This window comes from Ranitomeya variabilis, chromosome 3 (genome assembly GCF_051348905.1).
Source record: "Ranitomeya variabilis isolate aRanVar5 chromosome 3, aRanVar5.hap1, whole genome shotgun sequence".
Taxonomy (NCBI): domain Eukaryota; kingdom Metazoa; phylum Chordata; class Amphibia; order Anura; family Dendrobatidae; genus Ranitomeya; species Ranitomeya variabilis.
Genome location: NC_135234.1, coordinates 393906679 through 393930122, shown reverse-complemented (window position 1 = coordinate 393930122; position 23444 = coordinate 393906679). Strand labels below are relative to the sequence as shown.

General features: G+C 45.1%; 1 protein-coding gene across 2 annotated transcripts in view; it reads left to right on the top strand.

The window, feature by feature from the left end:
• Positions 1-613: 613 nt before the first annotated feature.
• Positions 614-23444, top strand: part of LOC143816103 (cell cycle control protein 50B-like) — a 66696-nt gene continuing 43865 nt past the window's right edge. Inside the window, exons 1-3 of one of the 2 annotated variants that reach the window (XM_077296094.1) lie at positions 614-751; positions 11373-11599; positions 17374-17478. In XM_077296094.1, coding sequence (XP_077152209.1) covers positions 11387-11599; positions 17374-17478 — 318 coding nt within the window. In that variant the 5' untranslated portion in view covers positions 614-751; positions 11373-11386. Of the gene's footprint in view, positions 853-11372; positions 11600-17373; positions 17479-23444 lie in introns of both variants that reach the window. The other variant, XM_077296093.1, reaches the window with a different exon arrangement.

Sequence of the window (23444 nt, the reverse complement as noted above, 5' to 3'; positions counted from 1 at the left end):
CTGTCCGTATAAAAAAATAGACTGATGTTAGCCTGTATGCTGGCGCTCACAGGATATTTTTCACACGGACCTCAGGCGAATTTGCAAAACAAAAACACAGCATATTCTAGTCTGGTCTGAATTCTGCACGAGACTAGCGCATGGAGCTGACTGGTCCGATAAATTCAGCGCCCACGTGAAACGTAGCCTTAGGACTCGTTCACACCACCATATTTTCGGTCTGAGTGCTGTCTGTGGAAAAAATGTACCACCCTCGGACCAATGATATACACTGGGGCAGTGCAGATGAGTGACTTTATTCACTGACCCAATGTGAGTGAAAAAAATCGCAACATGCACCAGTTTCTTCCCTAAATTAGAGGAGACTCACTTATTCAAGTCAATGGGTGCGTAAAAAAAAATTGGATGCCTTACAGAGCCAGTGTGTAGTCCCATAGCAATCTTTATAGGTTGCCACCAAAAACGCTTGTGGAATTTTTTTTTTTTTTTGGGTGGGATGATGTGGCCTTCCACTGAATTGTAAAATTGGTGGGGTCACTAAACCACAAAGAGTCTGCCGTGTCCATCCTGGTGGTGGACTGGTATTCCATTGGGCACATTGCAGCTGTCCACCATGCTTCATTTGATCAGTATTCCAAGGATGTGTGGAGTCCAGCTTGTCATAATCATAGTCACGGCCGCCTAATGTGATGAGGGGTGGAGTCAGGTGAATGTGTTTAGGTCCTGACAGAAAAGTGTAGCATGAGCAAAGGTAAGACAATGTTGGTAGTGGGATAACTGGTTTATCTAGATCTCTCCAGAGGAGTGGCGTGACAAGAGTTTGCGCCCTCGGCTGCTGTGTTTGTGTCTCTGGTAAGTTGTGTCTTTTTACATCCACTTTTTTTTTTTTATGAATCTTTACATTTTGGATACTGGCTCATACGAAAGGCTGGGAATGATGTGACTTTACATTTGTTAATTGCCTTTATTATTCCATTAGTAACGTATAATGCAATAGTCAGCCTTCCTTAGGATCCACAATGAGCTACGTGTCTCCATGTGTTGATTGCATACTGAAGGAGGAAGAAGATGAGATAAACATTTTCTCAATAGTAAAGGCCTCTCAGATATATTTCCAGGCGCTTTATTCAATAGGTCTTTGGGCCAGAGAATTAAGGTACCGTCACACTAAACGACTTTATAACGATATCGCTAGCGATCCGTGACGTTGCAGCGTCCTCGCTAGCGATATCGTTTAGTTTGACACGCAGCAGCGATCAGGATCCTGCTGTGATGTCGCTGGTCGCTGAATAAAGTCCAGAACTTTATTTGGTCGTTTGATCGCTGTGTATCGTTGTGTTTGACACCAAATGCAACGATACCAGCGATATTTTACACTGGTAACCAGGGTAAACATCGGGTAACTAAGCGCGGGGCCGCGCTTAGTAACCCGATGTTTACCCTGGTTACCAGCGTAAAATGTAAAAAAAACAAACAGCACATACTCACATTGCGTCCCCCTGCAGTCTGCTTCCTCCTCTGACTCAGCGCCGCAAAGTGAAAGTGAAAGCAGCACAGCGGTGACGTCACCGCTCTGCTCTCACTGTACGGCGCTCAGTCAGTCAGGAAGTGGACGCAGGGGGACGTGAATGTAAGTATGTGCTGTTTGTTTTTTTTACATTTTACGCTGGTAACCAGGGTAAACATCGGGTTACTAAGCGCGGCCCTGCGCTTAGTTACCCGATGTTTACCCTGGTTACCAGGGGACCTCGGCATCGTTGATCGCTGGAGAGCGGTCTGTGTGACAGCTCTCCAGCGATCAAACAGCGACGCTGCAGCGATCGGCATCGTTGTCGTTATCGCTGCAGCGTCGCTTAATGTGACGGTACCTTTAGTGTACATCTAAATCCTAAATTCAGCTTAGGTCGGGGCTGGAATATGTAGGTGACATTTTATCAAGTCTGTAATCTCCATACAGCGGCTCTAGAGCAGCTCCAAATTACCGGTGAGAATTCCTAGTGACTATCTAGGTCAGGTTCCCAATTTCAGACAATTTTAAAACTGTTGTTCAAAAGAATATGGACACTTGTAGTAATATCTGTGGGTCTAAAACTGAGGACGCCATTTGCTTAATGGGAAACTGTGGGCATGTTTTTACATATAGACGTAGTGGAAATGCTGTGTAGGCGTCTGTGACTCAATAAAAATGTAGAGATCTGATGCCAGTCATGAAAAATCTAGAGTAGAAACCATATGCAAGTCAGGCGGTAAGTGCACTGGGGGAGTTTCTGTGCACTTGGAAGAAGAGGTCCATGTGCATTGACCCGCCCCTAGTGCGCTTCTAGCCTGATTTGCATATAGCTTCCATACTAGATTTCTCATGGCACATCTGATCTCTAGAAAAAAAAGTGATACCAATACAATCTGTAAAAATGTGCTGTCAGGTTCCCTTTCAATTTTAGCCTGAGTTTTTCTGTAAGGCCATGTTCAGTATTTGGTCAGTATTTTACCTCAGTATTTGTAAGCCAAAATCAGAAGTGGTGACGTGTTTCTATTATATTTTACCTCTGATTGTAAGCCAAAATCAGGAGGGGAACAAATACTGATGTCAAATACTGAAAGTGTGAACGTGGCCAAAGACCCAAAATTTCAACACTTCAACATAGAACCAGGTTATGTAATGTCACTGAAGATGAATAAATATTAAAGGTAATAATCTGTCACCAGGCTTTTGCTAGCCCATCTGAGTGCAGCATGATGTAGAGGCACAGACCCTGATTTCTGTGATGTCATTTAATGGGCAGCTTTCTGTCATTTTGATAACATTAGTTTAATCTGCTGCAGATCTACCAGTGCTCTGTATATCCCTACACACAACAATGATTGACAGCTTTCTGCTAATGTACAGTATACAGAACGCTGCCAATCAGTGGAGGGCGGGGTTATACAAAGCTCATGAATATGCTTGACTACCTGGCGGCAGCAGAGTTACTAGTCCTGTAATGATTTGATCAAAACTACAAAGGGTTCTCCTAAAAATGTATTATGTTATTTACAAAAGGATCCAAGGGGTGAGCATCCAAATGTAGCTGCATAACACAGGTCTACAGTATATGAGCTGATTTTTTGTTGCAGAGCCTTGTGGGTCTTGTGGTCTTTATCATCCATATATGTTTTATGGCATCAAAAAGTTCTGAAAATGCCTCTTGCACCAAATTTTTATATCTTGTGACCATTTTGTAATTTTGAGGAGGCTCAATTACTTTTCAAAATATTTGGCAGGGCTTTGCAAAAGGGATGTTACCAACAGCCACACAGCACATTTATTATGACCATAGCTGGTGCAGATATCTGTCCTGATTCATCAAGCTGTTTTCGCTAGAATTCTGGTGTAAAACCGCTTGAAATGTTGCCAAACTTCTGCGCAACTCAAATTTGCAACAGAAATGGCATACATTTCTGGTGTTGGCATAAGGCAGTTGACTGAGGGACCAAATTCAATGTAGACAAAAACCTCTTCCTGAATTTGGCATAGCTCCCTCCATCCTAACCTTTATTAACCCATCCTGACACCCGCCTTAGGGCTCTTTCACACATCAGTATCTGGTGACAGTTTTCACACGTACCGGAGACACACACTTAGAATGGGTCTGTGCACACGTCAGTGTGTTTCCAAGAACTATTTAAATGCGTGACCCACACATAGAAATGTCCGATTTTACCAGCAACACGGGCTGCAAAATTTCCTTCACACGTGCACACAATGACACACTGTGAGGTCATCCATGTGACACGTACTGGCGCCTGAGAAGCAGCAGTACAGTAAGCGCTGTTCCCCGGCACCGGATGCTGAAGACTGCTCTCATCATTCTTTCCTGCTCTGCACAGCACAAGCAGGGGAGAATGATGAGTGGTATTCAAGTGAGAACAATTACAGCAGGCGGTGGCTGATGGGACTACTGCTCCCATAGCCTACACCTGCTGCCTCTAATAACAGTGGCAGCAGGAGCAGCTGATGGGAGTATTCATCAGCCGCCACCTGCGCTATAAATAAATAAATCCGGCGTGGGTTCCCCTGTATTTTCTGTAACCAGTTAGGCAAAACTGACAGCTGGGGGCTGCTACCCTCAGCTGTCAGCTTCAGCAAGGTTGGTTATCAAGAATAAGGGGATTCCCATGCTGTTTTATTTATATAAAAAAAAAAACAAAAAAACACATGGGGACTCCCCCATTTTTGACAACCAGCCTTGCTAAAGTTGACAATAGAAAGGCGACATGAGCCCCACTTGCCACTGCTACAGGGCAAGTGGAAAGAGCAGGGCAAAATGCCAGAATTGGCGCATCTAATAGATGCGCCTTTTCTAGGAGGCTGCAGACTGCTATTTTTAGGCTGGGGGGGCAATATCCATGGCCCCTTACCAGTCTGAGAATACCAGTACTCAGCTGTCAGCTGTAGCAAGGCTGGTTGTCAAAAATGCGGGGGGACCCCACAGTGGTTTTTTTTTTTTTTTTTTAAATTATTTATTTAAATAATTAAAAAAAACAAAAAAAAAAAACAGCATGGAGCCCCCTCTATTCTTGATAATCAGCCTTGCTAACACTGACAGCTGAGGGTTGCAGCTGTCAGTTTTGCCTGGCTGATCATAGAAAATACAGGGCAACTGACTGCTAGGGGTCTGTTGAAGACTTCAGTGCCGGTTGTCAAGGAGCTCTGGTGAAATCCAGCATGTGGCTCCAGAGGACACCATGATTTTCGCTATATATAGTCCAAGTCCTCTAAGGCTACTTTCACACTAGCGTCGGGCCCGGCCCGTCGCAGTGCGTCGGGCCGAGGTTACCGACGCTAGCGTTCTCTGCGCCGCACAATGGGGGCAGCGGATGCATTTTTCCAGCGCATCCGCCGCCCCATTGTGAGGTGCGGGGAGGTGGGGGCGGAGTTCCGGGCGCGCATGAGCGGTCGGAAAAAGCGGACCGTCGGGAGCAAAAAACCTTACATGTAACGTTTTTTGCTCCCGGCGGACCGCCACAACACGGCGCAACCGTCTCACGATGGTTGCGACGTGTCAATGCGTCGCAAATGCGTCGCTAATGTTAGTCAATGGTTAAAAAAAACGCATCCTGCAAGCACTTTTGCAGGATGCTTTTTTTGCCAAAACGACGCATTGCGACGTATTGCAGTTAACGCTAGTGTGAAAGTAGCCTAAGTTGACTATAACAAAGTGGGGGGGAAAAACAAACAACCAAAAAACATCGAATCGCTCCTTTCCCTTATTAAAAATAAATGTTAAAAAAATACATGTTTTTTTGCATTCCTGCACTCATAAATGGTCTGATCTATCAAAGTATAAAATAACCAGATCAGTAAATACTATTAACAGAAAAAAATAAAAAATGCCAAAATTGCAGATTATTTCGAGTTTATAGACACCAAACCTGTCTAGGTTCTTTTATCATCTAAGTGGTAAAAAAAAAAGTCAAACTTTGTTAAAAAAAAAAAAAAAAAAAAATTGCACCACTTTCCAATACCCGTAGCGTCTCCATTTTTCGTGTTCTGGGGTCCGGTGAGGGCTTATTTTTTTGCGTACTGAGCTGACAATTTCTATGATACCATTTTGGTGCAGATATGATCTTTTGATTGCCCGTTATTGCATTTTAATGCAATGTCATGGCGACCAAAAACACGTAATTCTGGTGTTTTTACTTTTTTTTCTCGCTATGCCGTTTAGCGATCAGGTTAATGTTGTTTTTTTTCTGATCGGGTGATTCTGAACGCGGCGATACATATATATATATATATATATATAATCACGTCTGTCTGTTACGGAAATCCTATGTCGCTGATCGGGCAACGCGAATTCGCCCCTTCCTACTCTGTCAGTGCCCCCTCCATACTCCCCTCCAGTCAGCGCTCACACAGGGTTAATGGCTGCGTTACACCGTTACAGTCATCAAACCCTAAGGGTGTGTGTCCACGGTCAGTAAACGCTGCTTGTTTGACGCTGCGCAGAGCTGCAGCGTCAAACACGCAGCGTCCAGATGTTCCAGCATAGTGGAGGGGATTTTTTGAAATCCCGTCTCCACTATGCGTGGAAACCCGCACGCGGCGGCCCTGCGACTCCGGACATGCTGCGCGTCTTTTCAGATCGCAGCATGTCCGTACACCTTGCATAACACAGGGCCCTATGGGAGGGGGGGCGATGATCCCGGATGTGTACAGTTAACACATCCGGCATCATCGCGTCCAAAAAGGGGGCGGGACTTAGCGCTGAGTGGCTTCGCCGCTCCGGCGATCCTGAACGTGGACACGCAGCCTTAGGCTATATGCACACGCTGGGGATTTTGCTGCGGATTCGCAGCAGTTTTCCATGAGTTTACGGTACCATGTAAACCTATGGAAAACAAAATCCGCAGTGCACATGCTATGGGAAAAAAAACGCACGGAAATGCTGTGTTGTTTATTCCGCAGCATGTCAATTCTTTGTGCAGATTCTGCAGTGGTTTACACCTGCTCCATAATAGGAATCCACAGGTGTAAAACTGCAGGTGGAATCTGCACAAAACCCGCAGTAAATCCGCAGGTAATCCGCAGTGCGGTTTACCTGTGGATTTACAAAAACTGGTGTGGAAAAATCCGCAGTGATACAACCTACGTGTGCACATACCCTAAGGCTATGTTCCCATGATGAGCTTTTGGTGCATTTTTCCTGCTTCAAAAATGCAGCGTCTCTCAGTTCTAGCAAAGCGGATGGGATTTATAGAAATCTCCCACCCACAGTGATTTTATTTTGCACAGCGTAAACTTGCCTGCGGTGCGGGTTTCAAATCTACAGCATGTCAATTTCTCTTGCGGATACGTGGCATTTTCTTTGCAGATTTTCCCCATAGACTTGCATCATATGCAGGGCCGTATTTAGAGTTTCTGCTGCCCTAGGCACTTTTTGTGGTGCTTCCCCCTTTGGTTAGTATGACACTATCGGCAGTGACTTTGGCAAGAATCGCTGATGTGAAAGTCGCCTTTTGCAGCAGATCGGGCAGTTTTTCTGCATCTGCAGCTGTTGTGAATTTGGATTCTGGGCTCCCCCGGTGGCTACTGGTGGAATTGAACTGGTGTCTTCATCTTCTCTGTTCACCTGTTCCCATCAAGATGTGGGAGTCGCTATATAACCTTGCTGCTCTGTTAGTTGCTTGCCGGTCAACAATGTTATCAGAAGCCTCTCTGTGCTTGTTCCTGCTCCTAGACAACTACTAGATAAGTTGGACTCTTGTCCATGTTTGTTTTTGCATTTTTGTTCCAGTTCACAGCTGTAGTTTCGTTACTGTGTCTGGAAAGCTCTTGTGAACAGGAATTGCCACTCTGGTGTTATGAGTTAATGCCAGAGTTTTAAAGTAATTTCTGGATGGTGTTTTGATAGGGTTTTTAGCTGACCATGAAAGTGTCCTTTCTGTCTTCTGCTATGTAGTAAGTGGACCTCAAATTTGCTAAACCTATTTTCATACTACGTTTGTTATTTCATCTTGATTCACCGCCAATACATGTGGGGGGCCTCTGTCTCCTTTCGGGGTATTTCTCTAGAGGTGAGCTAGGACTAATATTTTCCTCTGCTAGCTTTATTTAGTCCTCCGGCTGGTGCTGGGCATCTAGAATCAACGTAGGCATGCTACCCGGCCACTGCTAGTTGTGCGTTAGGTTTAGTTCATGGTCAGCTCAGTTTCCATCTTCCAAGAGCTAGTTCCTATATATGCTGATGCTATGATCTCTTGCCATTGAGATCATGACATGCAGCGTAACGGATCACTTACGGCCTCATTCATTCCCTATGGGATTTGCGGCACTTGCCATGATCGGGCAAATGCGGTACCATACCTCCCAACTTTTGAAGAAGGGAAGGAGGTATAAAGTTTGTGGCGCGCGTAGTGCGCAGCGGCAAATTTTAGGCCACGCCTATGACCACACCCATTTCACAACTAGTCACACCCATATCCACGTCCCAACCACAGCCATTTAGCACTGCTGATCACACTGTATCATATACAATAATTATAAACAAAAAAAATGGCCACACAGTGCTCAATACTGTATAATGGCCACACATGATGCTCAATACTGTATAATGGCCACACATGATGCTCAATACTGTATAATGGCCACACATGATGTTCAATACTGTATAACGGCCACCATACATGATTCTCCATACTGTATAATGGCCACACAGTTCTCCATACTGTATAATGATCCCACATGATGCTCCATACTGTATAATGACCACACAGTTCTCCATACTGTATAATGATCCCACATGATGCTCAATACTGTATAATGACCCCCCCTCCTGTATGCATGGCTCATCTCCCTCCCATCCCATATGCATGGCTCATATCCCCCCCCCCTGTATGCATGGCTCATATTTCCCCCCCTGTATGCATGGCTCATATTCCCCCCCCTCCTGTATGCATGGCTCATATTCCCCCCCCCCTCCTGTATGCATGGCTCATATTCTCCCCCCCCTCCTGTATGCATGGCTCATATTCTCCCCCCCCTCCTGTATGCATGGCTCATATTCCCCCCCCTCCTGTATGCATGGCTCATATTCCCCCCCCTCCTGTATGCATGGCTCATATTCCCCCCCCTCCTGTATGCATGGCTCATATTCCCCCCCCCTCCTGTATGCATGGCTCATATTCCCCCCCCTCCTGTATGCATGGCTCATATTCCCCCCCCTCCTGTATGCATGGCTCATATTTCCCCCCCCCTCCTGTATGCATGGCTCATATTTCCCCCCCCCTCTCCTGTATGCATGGCTCATATTTCCCCCCCCCCTCCTGTATGCATGGCTCATATTTCCCCCCCCCCTCCTGTATGCATGGCTCATATTCCCCCCCCCCTCCTGTATGCATGGCTCATATTTCCCCCCCCCTCCTGTATGCATGGCTCATATTCTCCCCCCCCCCTCCTGTATGCATGGCTCATATTCCCCCCCCTCCTGTATGCATGGCTCGTATTCCCCCTCCTGTATGCATGGCTCGTATCCCCCCTCCTGTATGCATGGCTCGTATCCCCCCTCCTGTATGCATGGCTCGTATCCCCCCTCCTGTATGCATGGCTCGTATCCCCCCTCCTGTATGCATGGCTCGTATCCCCCCTCCTGTATGCATGGCTCGTATTCCCCCCTCCTGTATGCATGGCTCGTATTCCCCCCTCCTGTATGCATGGCTCATATTCCCCCCCCCTGTATGCATGGCTCATATTCCCCCCCCCCTCCTGTATGCATGGCTCATATTTTCCCCCCCCCTCCTGTATGCATGGCTCATATTCTCCCCCCCCCCTCCTGTATGCATGGCTCATATTCCCCCCCCTCCTGTATGCATGGCTCGTATTCCCCCTCCTGTATGCATGGCTCGTATCCCCCCTCCTGTATGCATGGCTCGTATCCCCCCTCCTGTATGCATGGCTCGTATCCCCCCTCCTGTATGCATGGCTCGTATCCCCCCTCCTGTATGCATGGCTCGTATTCCCCCCTCCTGTATGCATGGCTCGTATTCCCCCCTCCTGTATGCATGGCTCATATTCCCCCCCCCTGTATGCATGGCTCATATTCCCCCCCCCCCTGTATGCATGGCTCATATTCCCCCCCCCCCTGTATGCATGGCTCATATTCCCCCCCCCCCTGTATGCATGGCTCATATCCCCCCTGTATGCATGGCTCATCTCTCAAGCCCCCCGCTCCCATCTTGCATGGCGCGGCTTCCAGTCATCCTTCATTCCCCCCCCGTCCCCTGTCCCCCATTCCTCATACTCACCTTTCACACACCGCCCGGCTGCGCTGACATCCCTCTCGCTCTGTCCCGACTCCCGATGCAGCACCTTCTTCCTGCGTGAGCGGTCATGTGATACCGCTCATTAAGGTCATAAATATGCGCATATTCATGACCTTAATGAGCGGTACCACGTGACCGCTCACTCAGGACGAGCTGCAGACGCTGAGACCAGGCATCGCTGGAGCAGGGTGAGTATCGTCTTCAAGGTGGGTGGGAGACAGGTGGGCGGGGGGGCGGCCAGAGGGTGGGGGTCGGTCAGTCGGGAGGTGACCCAGGACTTAAATTAAAAAAAAAAAAAAAACCTTGCTCAGGTGTCGCCCCCTGCATTGTCCCGCCCTAGGCACGTGCCCTCAAGTGCCTAGTGGCAAATACGGCCCTGATTATATGCATAAAATCAGCAGGTAAAAAATGCACATGTGCTTTTAACCGTGTTTCCGTGGCGGAAACGCATATAATCCGAATCTAAGTATATTAATAAAGCTTTTTGTCAAGGCAAAAAACAATAAGTATCAAAAAGAAAGTGGCTTTATGTAAAGCATTACACACCAAATAGGGGCAAAAAGAACGCACACAAAAATGCTATGTAAAACCACAAATAACCTAATTTAAATAATAGGTGAAAAAATTCAATAGCGTCAAAAACTAACCAAAACCTCATTGTGTGAAAGTAGTCTAAGAGCCGCAAAATTTTAGCACAGTCTCAACTTCCACATTAATTGTGAGACTTATAAACGCTTTTTACACCAGAATACTAGCGCAAAACATTTGATGAATTGGGCCCTGTACACATTTTTCTGGCGTTGAACACCATCGCTACTGTAATAATCTGACATACTCTACCAATTCCAATTAACTAAAGCGGCCATAAAAAGTACTGTTTACACAGACCATGCGGGAAGGGTGTGCTAATGATTTAACCAACCCATTGAAATGTTTAAAAATGTAGATACAACATTAAAGAAAAAAAGTTTTATTCTACAAACTACTAATAAAATGCATAAGCTGTTACTGACCTGAAAAGCCAGTATATTCTTACATTCCCAACATAAGTGCTTGAAGGTTGTGCTTTTTTTTTATCCTAGAAATATATTAATAAACTGTCAACTGCTTATTATTGTTCTTCTTGACGGTAAGGATTATCCCTTATGTTGTGAGCACTAATCTGGCTATAGACCAGATACATGTCACCAGAAGAGATACTCGTTGGCAGAAGATTCTTTAAATTGTTCCTAGCTTTTTTTTTTTTTTTACCAGTGACTGACCAAATTATTGCACGTAAGGCCTCCTTTTAGACATGTTTTTTAATTTGATGTTCTCTATCCATGATTTTCATGGATTTGTAATGGATACATGTTCTGTCTGTGCGCTTGTTCCTGTATCTATGGTATTCCACACTTTTCTGCCTACTTTCCACAATTCAATTGTGCGCATGAATGAGCCATAACTCTCACATATATGGCCAGGAATACTATGGCGTGATTTAAGAATCGGTCAGAACAGGATGCCACTACATATCAAGTAATGATAATCTGACACCTTGTACTACCTTCTATTCTGTGTTTTTGTTTTTCAAGAAATCTGAAGCAGAATGAGGCCGTCATCCAGGAACTTTGCAAATGATCATGAACCCCTCCCATCTCAGAGACCTGACAATACGGCATTTACACAGCAGAGACTTCCAGCCTGGCAACCTCTCCTCTCTGCCAGTATCATTCTACCATTTTTCTTTCTTATAGGCTTATCTTTTATTGGAATTGGTATTGGATTATATTATTCTTCCAACAGCATAAAAGAATTTGAAGTAAGTGTTTCAGAAACCGTTATTTTTCAATAACCTCCATTAAACTCCAAATGCCTTTAATTCCCTTTTTAGAGTTCATACCACATTTTAAACCGTTATTCCCCCAAAAAATCAAGTTATCTCCTACTCTTAAAGGGAACCTGTCACCTGAATTTGGCGGGACCAGTTTTGGGTCATATGGGCGATATTGCCTTGTGCTGGCGTGTACTCCGGAGGACAGAGAATGAACTTCAATCCAATATTGCGGCCAGCATGCAGTCAGCGGGTAAGGAAAGGGTGAATCAAACACCCGAAAACCCCGCCCATATGACCCAAAACTGGTCCCGCCAAATTCAGGTGACAGGTTCCCTTTAACCCCTTTCTGCCAGCTGACGGAATAGTACGTCAGCTGGCAGATCCCCTGCTTTGAGGTGGGCTCCGGCGGTGAGCCCACCTCAAAGCCGCGGCATGTCAGCTGTTTTGTACAGCTGACATGTGCGCGCAATGAGCGCGAGCGGAATCGCGATCCGCCCGCGCCCATTAACTAGTTAAATGCCGCCGTCAAGCACTGACAGCGGCATTTAACTAGCGCTCCCGGCCGTGCGGCCGGAAGTGCTCGCACCGCTGACCCCCGTCACATGATCGGGGGCCATCGGTGCATTGCCATAACAACCAGAGGTCTCCTTGAGACCTCTATGGTTGTTGATGGCCGATTGCTTTGAGCGCCACCCTGTGGTTGGCGTTCAAAGTACACCTGCATTTCTGCTACATAGAGGTGATCTGTACTTCACCTCTATGTAGCAGAGGCGATCGAGTTGTGCATGCTTCTAGCCTCCTATGGAGGCTATTGAAGCATGCCAAAATTTAAAAAAAAAAAGTATTTAAAAATATAAAAGAAATAAAAAATATATAAAAGTTCAAATCACCCCCCCTTTCGCCCCAATCAAAATAAAACAATTAAAAAAATCAACATACACATATTTGGTATCGCCGCTTTCAGAATCGCCCGATTTATCAATAAAAACAAAGCATTAACCTGATCGCTAAATGGCGTAGCGAGAAAAAAAATCAAAACGCCAAAATTACGTTTTTTTTGGTCGCCGCGACATTGCATTAAAATGCAATAACGGGCGATCAAAAGAACGTATCTGCACCAAAATGGTATCATTAAAAACGCCAGCTTGGCACGCAAAAAATAAGCCCTCACCTGACCCCTGATCACGAAAATTGGAGACGCTACGGGTATCGGAAAATCGCGCAATTTTTTTTTTTTTTTTTTTTAGCAAATTTTGGAATTTTTTTTCACCACTTAGATAAAAAATAACTTGGACATGGTAGGTGTCTATGAACTCCTAGTCACCTGGAGAATCATAATGGCAGGTTAGTTTTAGCATTTGGAGAACCTAGAAAAAAAGCCAAACAAAAAACAAGTGTAAGATTGCACTTTTTTAGCAAATTTCATCACACTTGGAATTTTTTTCCCGTTTTCTGTTACAAGGCATGGTAAAACCAATGGTATCGTTCAAAAGTACATCTCGTCCCGCAAAAAATAAGCCCTCACATGGCCATATTGACGGAAAAATAAAAAAGTTATGGCTCTGGGAAAGAGGGGAGCAAAAAACAGAAAAAGCTCCGGGGGTGAAGGTAGCAGATGACTTGCTGATCACTTGCGATCCCAACTCTGTCTTCCAGTGATCATGAGATGGAGGCTTTGAAGCTGCAAAAAATGGGCTCTGCGGCCTCCTGAATGGAGAAGAGGCATGCATATGCAGCCTCTGCTCCATTCCTTGTCCTTGGGACTGAAGAGTAAGGCCATGTTCACACTTTGCGGTTTTTACCGCGGAACCGCCGCGATTTTGATGCTGCGGGTCCGCAGCAGTTTCCATAGCGTTTCCATTTACATGTAAACCCTATGGAAACCGCAAACCGCTGTGCACATGCTGCGGGAAAAACCGCGCAGAAACGCAGCGGTTTAAAACCCGCAGCATGTCACTTCTTTGTGCAGAATCGCTGCGATTCTGCACACATAGGAATGCATTGAACCGCTTACTTCCTGCATGGGGCTGTGCCCACGTTGCAGGAAGTAAGCGGATAATGTGCGGGTGGTACCCGGGGTGGAGGAGAGGAGACTCTCCTCCAGGCCCTGGGAACCATATTTGGGGTAAAAAAAAGAATAAAAATAAAAAATCATGTTCTACTCACCTCTCAGCGCTGCACGCGGCCAGCCGGTCAGAGTTGCTGTGCGAACAGGACCTGCGGTGACGTCGCGGTCACATGACCGTGACGTCACGAAGGGTCCTTCTCGCACATCATCTTTGGAACCGGACCGCCGGGTGCAGCGCCGAGGAGATCCGGACATCAGAGGGTGAGTATAACCAATTTTTATTATTTTTAACATTACTATTGATGCTGCATATGCAGCATCAATAGTATAGGCGGAAACCCGCCGCGGAACAAACCGCAATAAATCTGCACGGATAACCGCAGCGGTTTTGCCCTGCAGATTTATCAAATCTGCTGCGGGAGAACCCGCAGAGGTCACCCGCAAAGTGTGAACATGGCCTAAAGCTCTGAGCTTTTGTCCAGAAGCCCCATAGACAATGAATGAAGCATAGGCCACACATGCACATCTCTGCTGCATTTAGGACGGGGCTGCAGCACCCTGCTTTTAAGGCTCCAATCTTAGGATAGCTGTGGTTCCAAGCAATCTGCAAATTATCCCCTTTCCTGGGGAGGTGGGTTAATGTGTTTTTTTTTTTTTTTGGGGGGGGGGTGGGGAAACTTCTACAGCGAGATGTGAATGCTGCAGGACAACTATTTAAAAGAACATTTTGCCATATGTAATTTTGTTAAACACAACATTAATATTTCCTCTTGTTTGATATAATAAAAGCAAGTCTATCATCAGGTCTAATAATAGGTTTCTATAGTATTAGCTTATAAGGCTGGTGTGTGTGTATATATACAACCCCTGACAAATTATGGAATCACTCAATGCTGAGGAAAAAATTATGGAATTATGAAAAACCAACAAACAAAAAAACACTCCAAAACATCACTAGTATTTTGTTGCAGTCTCTGAGGCATGGACTTAATGAGTGTCAAACAGTACTCTTCATCAATCTGCTCCAATTTTCTCTGATTGCTGTTGCCAGATCAGCTTTGCAGGTTGGAGCCTTGTCATGGACCATTTTCATCAACTTCCACCAAAGATTTCCAGTTGGATTGAGATCCGGACTATTTGCTGGCCATGACATTGACCTTATGTGTCTTTTTTCAAGGAATGTTTTCACAATTTTTGCTCTATGGTAGGGTGCATTATCATCTTGAAAAATGATCATCCCCAAACATCCTTTCAATTGATGGGATAATAAGTGTCCAAAATATCAACATAAACTTGTGCATTTATTGAAGATGTAATGACAGCCATCTCCCCAGTGCCTTTACCTGACATGCAGCCCCAATATCATCAATGACTGTGGAAATTTGCATGTTCTCTTCAGGCAGTCATCTTCATAAATCTCATTGGAACGGCACCAAACAAAAGTTCCAGCATCATCACCTTGCACAATGCAGATTCGCGATTCATCACTGAATATGACTTTCATCCAATCATCCACAGTCCACGATTGCTTTTCCTTAGCCCATTGTAACCTTGTTTTTTTCTGTTTAGGTGTTAATGATGGCTTTTGTTTAGCTTTTCTGTATGTAAATCCCATTTCCTTTAGGCGGTTTCTTAAGGTACCTTCACACGAAACGACTTTGTAACGATATCGCTAGTGATCCGTGACGTTGCAGCGTCCTGGCTAGCGATATTGTTTAGTTTGACACACAGCAGCGATCAGGATCCTGCTGTGATGTCGCTGGTCGCTGAATAAAGTTCAGAACTTTATTTGGTCGTCCGATCGCCGTGTATTGTTGTGTTTGACAGCAAAAGCAACGATACCAGTGATATTTTACACTGCTAACCAGGGTAAACATCGGGTTACTAAGTGCAGGGCCGCGCTTAGTAACCCGATGTTTACCCTGGTTACCAGTGTAAAATGTAAAAAAAACAAACAGTACATACTTACATTCGCATCCCCCGCCGTCTGCTTCCCACACTGACTGAGCGCCGCAAAGTGAAAGTGAAAGCACAGCGGTGACGTCACCGCTGTGCCCTGCTACTGCCGGCGCTCAGTCAGTCAGTCAGTGCAGGAAGCGGACGCCGGGGGACGCGAATGTAAGTATGTACTGTTTGTTTTTTTTACATTTTACGCTGGTAACCAGGGTAAACATTGGGTTACTAAGCGCGGCTCTGCGCTTAGTAACCCGATGTTTACCCTGGTTACCCGGGGACCTCGGCATCGTTGGTCGCTGGAGAGCGGTCTGTGTGACAGCTCTCCAGCGATCAAACAGCGACGCTGCAGCGATCGGCATCGTTGTCGCTATCGCTGCAGCGTCGTTTCGTGTGAAGGTACCTTTACAGTTCGGTCACAGACTTGACTCCAGTTTCCACCCATTCATTCCTCATTTGTTTTGTTGTGCATTTCCTGTATTGGAGACATATTGCTTTAAGTTTCCGGTCTTGATGCTTTGATGTCTTCCTTGGTCTACCAATATGTTTGCCTTTAACAACCTTCCCATGTTGTTTGTATTTGGTCCAGATTTTAGACACAGCTGACTGTGAACAACCAACATCTTTTGCAACATTGCATGATGATTTACCCTCTTTTAAGAGTTTGATAATCCTCTCCTTTGTTTCAATTGATCTCTCGTGTTGGAGCCATGATTCATGTCAGTCCACTTGGTGCAACAGCTCTCCAAGGTGTGATCACTCCTTTTTAGATGCAGACTAACGAGCAGATCTAATTTGATGCAGGTGATATTTTTGGGTATGAAAATTTACAGGGTGATTCCATAATTTTTTCCTCAGATTTGAGTGATTCCATAATTTTTCCCTGTGTTTGTTTAAAAAAAGTAACCATTACTGACTATTACATTTTTGTTCTTGATTTCTTTGTGTTTCTTAAAGCCAGAAAGTTGCCATTTGAAATGACCTTAGTTTTGTGCCATGTCTGTGATCTGCTTTTTTTTTTTTTTCTAAAAAATTAAACTGAATGAACATCCTCCAAGGATGATGATTCCATAATTGTTGCCAGGGGTGGTTTGTGTGTGTGTGTGTGTGTGTGTGTATATATATATATAAATATAATATACCCCTCCCGGAAAAAAAACAAACAATGAAAGCAGTCTGCAAAGCTTCTAAAGGGAATCTGTCTCCTCAGATTGGCGGGCTATGTAAATGCCCTGTGACCGGTCTGATGGGCAGTGTTTCGTCTTCTTTCCTCCACCCCATCCTACCCTGTTGTCCGTAATATTTCTGGGAATTTGAGTAGGTGTCCTCCATAGTTTGCACATGCGCAATGCAATCTTGCCTCGCGCACGCGCAGTATGCTTTGCCCAACTGCGGGCAAAGCCGAAAAGCATTACTGCGCATGCGCCGGCGCACTATGTTATGGAGCACAGCGAAATACTTCCAGGATGTTTACCCATTGATGGTAGCATTCTTATTTTAATATGTATTTATGTAAAAAAATATAATTTTTTTCCCCCCAAAAAAATTGTACCAAAAAGTTTTGACATGTTGTTTATTTGCCATGAACATTGCAAAAATGATAATTGCAGAATAACAAATTCCACAAATACCTTAACAGGGACATTTGTTAACCAATAAGCTACACTTATCTTTGCTTGGCACCTTTATGGCCTTCCATACAGTAATTTATAATTATATATATTTTTTTTCTGCTTAGTACGATTACACCGGTGCCCAGCCAGGAGAACCTTGCAATAATTGTGTTAATGCCTCCGACCGCTGCCTCTGTGACTTTACCTTTAATATAACAGAATTCTTTCCGGTAAGTTCCATTGTGTTGACTTTATTATAATGACAATTTTAGTATACACCACAATTCTCATCTCCACATGGTCGTGGACTTCTTTTAGCGTATTTTCTTTCTAAGCTCTATGTAGAAACAGGAGGTCAATTTTTCCTCTGAGTCATCAGTCACTGCAAAAGGCAATGGGAGGAGGGAGCAGCTGATGGGTCAAGAGTTGAAGAAGGGAATGATAAATGCAGGGAAAAGAGACTTCCTGTTTCTCCATAGAGCAGAGAAAAGAGAAGAATTAGCTGTGTAGAAAGGCAAAATGAGCAATCGTAAGTACACAATGCTATAGAATATGATTGATTGCAGTATATTAAGAGGCTATAAACCTTCATGGGAGAGCTTCTTTAAGAAAACGGTACGTTGGATTCATCCAATCAAAAGTTGTCTTGGACTAGGTATAAACCGTGCCCCTGTTATGGTGGACTACCATTTTTTGCCAAAACCAGGGCAAGTGATATTTTAAGCCTTTTACATGGTGGTATGTTAAAACCTTTGGTATATATTTGTTTTTCCTGGAAAAATTAAAGCTGATGCCGAAAATCAGCAAACCCAGTGTACTACTGTATATGTCATATCTCGGTAGAAGAAAAATAAGAAAAGTCAGTTCACCTGCATCTAGACTCTTCCACATCTATTCCTGCACAGAATGGGTAGAGCAACCGGTTGTAAGACATGAAAAAGAAGAGTAATCCAGCGGGAAATAATCTTGAATAAAGTGTCACATGTTTATTAGTCCAAAAATATAAAAAAGGAATTAAAGGGTAAACCTCTACAGCACTTTACAGCATTATGCACAAACCATAGCATTTAGCCAACGCGTTTCGACATCCGTCTTATTCATGGCCTAGTCCGATGAAGAGTTCTTATAGTTTCTCTTGTTCCATTGCACAGCTGTTTCGAATAGTGTCCATTAATTTAGAAAAACCTATCTGCTGGCTATTGGGATATATAAGGGAACAGATCTTGAGAATACAAATACAAAGCAAGATAAAACATTGTGAAAACCTCACACAAGAGGGATTAAAAAGAATAATGAAGGAAAAATACCCAAAGAATACAAAATTAATATCTTAATATTGTAGGATGAGATCCTGTCTATGGCTTAAGCCATGTGGTACTCTTGTTTCCAGTGTGAAAATCCAAAAGGACTCGCTGTTCAGGAGATTCCTTCTGTGATCTCCGCCTCTGTAAGGTCTGTAGACCTTTTCTATACCACAGAAAACAAAACCAGAAGAATCTCCTTTATGGACATTCAAAAAGTGTCTAGATACAGCTGACGAGGAAATAGCTGCAGGGTTAACCACATCAGATAAGTGAAGTCTAATTCTCGTTTTTAATGGGCATGTAGTGCATCCCACATATTGTAATTTACAAAGAGTACATTCAATAAGGTAGACTACATAGTTATCATTACAATTAATAAAATCATCATTAATATGAAATTCTCTGAAATTAACCCGTGATTGATATATATTTGTTTTCCATACATACTGACACACTAAGCAGCGTTGGGCACCACATAAAAAAAAAAAAAAGAAAAAAAAAAAAAAAAGTTGAAATCCAACCATGATTTCTTTCCTTGTTTCTTAGATGAAGATTGATTACTATTATATAGACTTATAGACTAGGTGACAATATAGAACTTAATGTTGGTGCATTTTTTGCTGTATAGCATATTTATTCGGACTCCCATGACAGCACTACGAGAGAGGGGATCCGCCCTTAAGGAACAGGAAACCTACAGATACAAAAAGGGCGGCACCTCTCCCATGCATCAGTTGGTTTCCTGTTCCTGAAGGGACTGGATCCTACAGAAGATTCCCTATGAGGATTTCCAGGCCGGCCGGCCCGATTCTGGTAGCGAGGGGGTCTTCTACCTCGGCCGGTGCGGAGTACCTGTAGTAGTCACGGTGGCCCTGGCAGGGCTGCACGGCGGTGGCTATTCAGTGAGGAGCGGCCACCGGGGGGTGTCCTGTCTCCGGAGCCGGCGCGTCGTGAGTATGACGGTTCCCCTCCCTAAAATGCTGTGGGCGCCTCTGTGGGATCGGCGGCATCGTGGTGGTGCCGCTCGGAGTCTCCTGGCGAAGTCTCGGCGTCCCACGCTGTTCACAGCGCTGACAGGAAGCGCTGTGGACTCAGGGTGACGTCGGGGGGCGGAGCCGGCGGTGACTTACGGGTCGCGGAGCTTCTGCGCATGCGCAGGGGCTCCAAGATGGCGGCGCCCACCGGAAAGTGTGCGCCGATCACCCTCAGGTGTTGGCTGATCCCCTGCAGCTGCAGGGGGGAGGAGAGCAACCGGAAAGGGCGGCACGAGTACGCTGACCAAAGGAGGGGCTATATATCGGTCGCCAAACGTGCATTCCTTGCTTCTGGCCTCCAAATCAGGATGGAGTCCGATCAGGATCAGCAGCCTCTGCTGCTGGACGAAGCACCTCAGATGTCTGTGGAGAAGGAGCATGGAATAAAGAGCGATGGATCTGGCCACAGAAGCTCCTCCAGACAGGGGTCTGGAGCATCAGCCAGGAAAAATCCCCCTCGTACTTCGGTAGCTTTCTGGGTATGGGCATCCACTGGTAAGTGATCTTCGAGAATGTTCACTCAGTGATTAGTCTCCCCTCATATATGTTTTCACAGGGGAAGAAAAACACCAGTAAAACAAAGCATAGGGAATGTGCCATCTGCGGGGTTCCCTTGCCTGACTCATACCCTAAAAAGCTATGTGACCCCTGTATCCAGCAGATGGTGAGGTCTGGGAAGAGGGGGAGGGGGTCATGGCTTTAGTTCATTAGACTAGTTTGCCTTACTTGCCCCCTCAGGTAGCAGAAGAATCCTCTTCTATTGCGGCCAGTCTGAAGGAAATGGTTAGGATGGAGGTTAAGCAGTCCATTAAGGGCCTTTCACAGTCAGTAGGCCCTAAACGAAAAACTCAGTGGTCATCTGATTCGTCGGTGGAGGAAAAGAGCGTAGAATCGGACGATTCAGCAGCATCATCCTCCTCCTCGGAAGAAGACGCTGCTCGGTTTTGTTTACCCTTGGAAAGAATAGACAAGTTAATAAAAGCGGTCAGAGGCACAATGGGTATAACAGAACCCAAGCCTCAACTGTCTAAAGAACAGATGATGTTCAGTGGGTTAGAACAAAGAAAGCGTACAGTTTTCCCTCTGAATGAAAAGATACAAGAACTTATCAACAGAGAGTGGAAAAAACAGAGAGGAAAGGTTTCTTACCACCTGCACAGAAGCGAAGGTATCCCTTTGACGACCCAGCAGTAGGTAGCTGGGAAAAAGCCCCAAAACTGGATGCAGCGATTGCCAAAGTAGCGAAGCGATCCTCTCTCCCGTTTGAAGATATGGGAACGCTTAAAGACCCCCTAGATAGGAAGGTGGATACCTTCTTAAAGGGAACCTGGGAAATGGCAGCCGGCTCCTTAAGACCTGCGGTGGCGTCAACATGCACGGCGAGGTCAATGATGGTCTGGCTAGACCAGTTAGAGACCCAATTAAAACAAGGGGCCTCTAGAGACTCTATTATCGCGGCTTTACCAGTAATCCAGGAGGGGGCGGCGTTTTTATCAGACGCCTCAATTGACTCCGTTAAGGTGGCAGCTAGAGCAGCGGGGCTGTCTAATGCTGCAAGGAGAGCCCTATGGTTGAAATGCTGGCCTGGGGATATGCAGGCGAAAGCAAAGCTCTGCGCTATCCCTTGTAAAGGCGAGTATTTATTCGGGCCTACCCTGGATGAACTCCTGGAGAAGGCAGGAGACAATAAGAAAAAGTTTCCCAATACCTTCAATGCATACCGTTGTCCCTTCAACAAAAGAAGGTTCAATCGGGGAGGGAAACGCGCCTTCTCACCGGGCAGAGATCGATCCAGATAGGACGATAAGCGAAAAAGAGGTACAGGTCTCATGTTTCGCCATAACCCGACGGAAAACAAGAAACAAGAACAATGACTAGCAATCCCAGTGGGAGGGAGACTGTTGCATTTCTCAGCAGCATGGTCAGAAATCACAAACAGCATTTGAATAAAAGACACTGTTTCCCATGGTCTCAAACTTGAATTTGTCCAGGCTCCACGGGACAAGTTCAAGCTTACACCCTGGCGCTCATCTCCCACTGAACAATTTGCCCTGGAAGAGGAAGTGAGGACTCTTTGTTCTAAAAATGTGTTGGTGGAAGTACCATATTCTCAGACAGGAAAGGGGTTTTACTCCCCCCCTCTTCCTAATTCAAAAACCAGATAATACTTATAGAACCATTATTAATCTTAAGGGTCTCAATAAGTTTCTGGTAAAGCATACTTTCAAAATGGAGTCCATCAATTCTACAATAAAAATGCTCTTTGTTTTATGGTAGTGGTGGATTTGAAAGATGCCTACTATCATGTACCCATTCATACTGATTTTCAACAATACCTGAGAGTAGCACTGATAATGGAGGGTAGGATTCTACATTTTCAGTTTAGGGCACTCCCCTTTGGGATAACCTCGGCTCCTAGAGTGTTCACTAAAATAATCGCAGAGGTCATGGCGCATTTAAGGGAGTCAAATGTCCTTATAATCCCCTACTTAGACGATTTTCTCATTGTCGGGAACTCAGTGGATCACTGTCTGTCACAATGGGAAATTACTAAAGCTAAACTAGAACGTCTAGGTTGGATCATAAACTTTGAAAAATCTAAGTTACAGCCTCTAAATATGCAAAAATTCCTGGGGTTAATTTTGAATTCAGTAACACAGCAGTGTCTTCTCCCCGGGGAAAAAATAGCGCTAATCCAGAGTTATGTGTTAAAAGCAATTAAAACACCCTCCATGACACTTAGGCAAGCAACGTCCCTACTGGGGTCACTCACATCTTGCATCCCCGCTGTTAAGTGGGCTCAGTTACACACCAGATCCCTGCAAAAAGAAGTTTTATTCCATGACAGAGCCCTAAATGGCGTATTAAATGGGAAATTAACGTTGGGGCCTATAACACTGAACTCCCTCAGGTGGTGGTTAGACATACAGAATTTGTCAGCAGGGGTGCCCTGGATAGTAAATGTCACCCAAGTAATAACCACAGATGCCAGCTCTTCGGGGTGGGGAGCTTATATGGGGGACATGGTGGTTCAGGGACAATGGGAACCCTTCACAACATTCTCATCCAATCAGAGGGAATTGTTGGCAATTGAATTGGCTGTTAAAGAATTCCTCATATATCTACCGGGCCAGCACGTCAGAATTCTGTCGGACAACAGAGTGGCAGTCGCCTACATAAACCGGCAAGGGGGAACACGTTCCGAGACTTTAATGCAGATCACGGATCGCTTGTTCCAGGTGGCAGAGCTCAATTTTCAATCTTTGATGGCTCTCCACATCAAAGGAAAGGAAAATATAACAGCAGATTTCCTAAGTCGAAACACGCTAAGACAAGGAGAATGGTCTCTCAACAAGGATATTTTCAACTGTATCAGCCACAGATGGGGTCAACCAGTGGTGGACCTGTTCGCCACCAGAGACAACAGGAAAGTAAAACCCTTTTGCTCTCTGAATCCCAGGGAAAATCCCCTGGCGGTGGACGCTTTTCTAATAAAATGGGATTTTCCGCTGGCTTATGCCTTCCCACCACTGAATCTGATTCCTCTAGTGGTGAGAAAAATCAGAGAGGATCGAGCAAAAGTTATCCTTATTGCCCCCTTTTGGCCCAGAAGAACCTGGTTTGCCTGGCTCAGGACGATGTCTGTATCGGATCCCTGGGTACTGCCAGACATCCCGAATTTACTCTCTCAGGGACCAATCTCCCATCCACAAGTGGCAGCACTCCGTTTAACGGCGTGGAGTTTGAACGGTCACTGTTAATAGATAAAGGCTTCTCTCCGAACCTGGTAGAAACGCTCCTAAAGAGTAGAAAGCAAATAACTACAAAAATCTACTCTATGACTTGGAGGAAGTTCTT